Source organism: Tupaia chinensis, unplaced genomic scaffold (assembly GCF_000334495.1).
Source record: "Tupaia chinensis unplaced genomic scaffold, TupChi_1.0 Scaffold000418_1, whole genome shotgun sequence".
NCBI lineage: Eukaryota > Metazoa > Chordata > Mammalia > Scandentia > Tupaiidae > Tupaia > Tupaia belangeri.
Window position 1 is genome coordinate 1,185,307 of NW_006159923.1, and position 1,520 is coordinate 1,186,826.

General features: G+C 58.0%; 1 protein-coding gene across 1 annotated transcript in view; it reads left to right on the forward strand.

Annotated features, from left to right (window-relative positions):
- Nucleotides 1–1,520, forward strand: part of MYLK2 (myosin light chain kinase 2) — a 20,657-nt gene that overhangs the window by 9,234 nt on the left and 9,903 nt on the right. Inside the window, exons 5-6 of the mRNA XM_027774269.1 lie at nt 606–711; nt 1,326–1,419. Coding sequence (XP_027630070.1) covers nt 606–711; nt 1,326–1,419 — 200 coding nt within the window. The remainder of the gene's footprint in view (nt 1–605; nt 712–1,325; nt 1,420–1,520) is intronic.

The following is a 1,520-nucleotide window of genomic DNA, read 5'->3' on the forward strand; positions in this document are numbered from 1 at the left end:
CACCCCGCCCCACCCAGAAATCGCATCCTCGGGTGACGGGACCTGAATCGCCTCCAAGGGCGGTCTGATTTATCACCAGCCCGGCTTCCCTGCGCCTCTTGCTATTTATAAAGAGGTTTCCATTCTCGATGACTCAGCTCGCAGGCCTGCAGGGTTCGCTGTTTCCGAGGCCTGCCGCTAGGTGGCGGTCTCTGCTCACCGAACGTCTCGGGCCGGACCGGGCCTCTCCACCACAGTCCCACAAGTCGCTATTAGAGGCGACGGTGGTCAGTTCCCACCACGTGCACGATCACTCAGACATAACAGCCCCTCTGGCGTGCCACTGCGTAGCTGCTGTGTGTGTGTGTAATGGAAGTTCTCATATCTTGTAATGGAAGAGGGTCCCGGAAGTCCCTCCTTCTGCCAGGAGAAGTGGGGTCCCCTTTGATAGGGGCACATGTTTTGTTCAGGTGCAGAACTGCAGTAAAAAACTGAGTAGCTTCTATCCTGGGGCCAGCTGTTCCCCAGTTATCTCTTGAACTTAATTTTCCAGACCAAGCAGGATGGGGGCGTGCTGCCAAGGGGACCCCTGACAGTGATTGGGGGGGTCTGTTCTTCCTTGCCAGACGACTGCCCACCTCCCCCGGCCCCCTTCCCACACCGCATAGTGGAGCTGAGGACTGGAAATGTCAGCAGTGAATTCAGCATGAACTCCAAGGAGGCGCTGGGAGGGTGAGAGTTGGGACCCTTGGGTGGGTCCCATATACAAGAGCACCCATCCCTGTGGTCTCACATCTGCCCCACGCAAGGCCAGACACACCACCTGACATGGCCTGTGCGGGCATGTGTACGTCTATATGGTCACACATGTGTGCACGCGGTGTCACACACTGATGTGCACACTGTTACTGCCGTGCAGACACTCAGCTGGCCAGCGTTTCCACAGGAAATACACCCGTTTTCCGTCTGTCTGCATTCCAGACACCATGCTGACCCCCTCTTGGCGATTCCTATCTTGTGAAAAAGCCCTGACTGGTCTTGTACCTCTAACTTCCTCCCTATTGCCTGAAGGTGCCTGCCCCCAGGGAAGGGCCAGCGCCCCTGCCTGCCCTAAGTCTAGAAAGGTCGCATCCCAGGGCCACTCCCTGTGCACATGGTTTGGTTTTTGTGGCCCAAAGCCCTCCCTTCGGCCGCTGCCGTGGCAGTCCAGCTCTCACTTTAGGAGGGAGTCAGGGAGGCTGGGGTGACTTTCATCCCAAGGGCAGATCCAGAGGCACCAATGGAACGCCAGCGCCTGCTGACCTTCCCTTTGGGATCCCCTCACTCCCAGCCTCTTTTCTCTCCAGTGGCAAGTTCGGGGCAGTCTGTACCTGCACAGAGAAAGCCACAGGCCTCAAGCTGGCAGCCAAGGTCATCAAGAAACAGACCCCCAAAGACAAGGTAACAGGAAGGGGGCTGGCTATGCATGAGGGGCCGGAGGGCCTTGGAGTGGGGGCTTCTCAGCTCTCTCCATTGTTGCTGCTGGAACTGGGGCCGGTGGA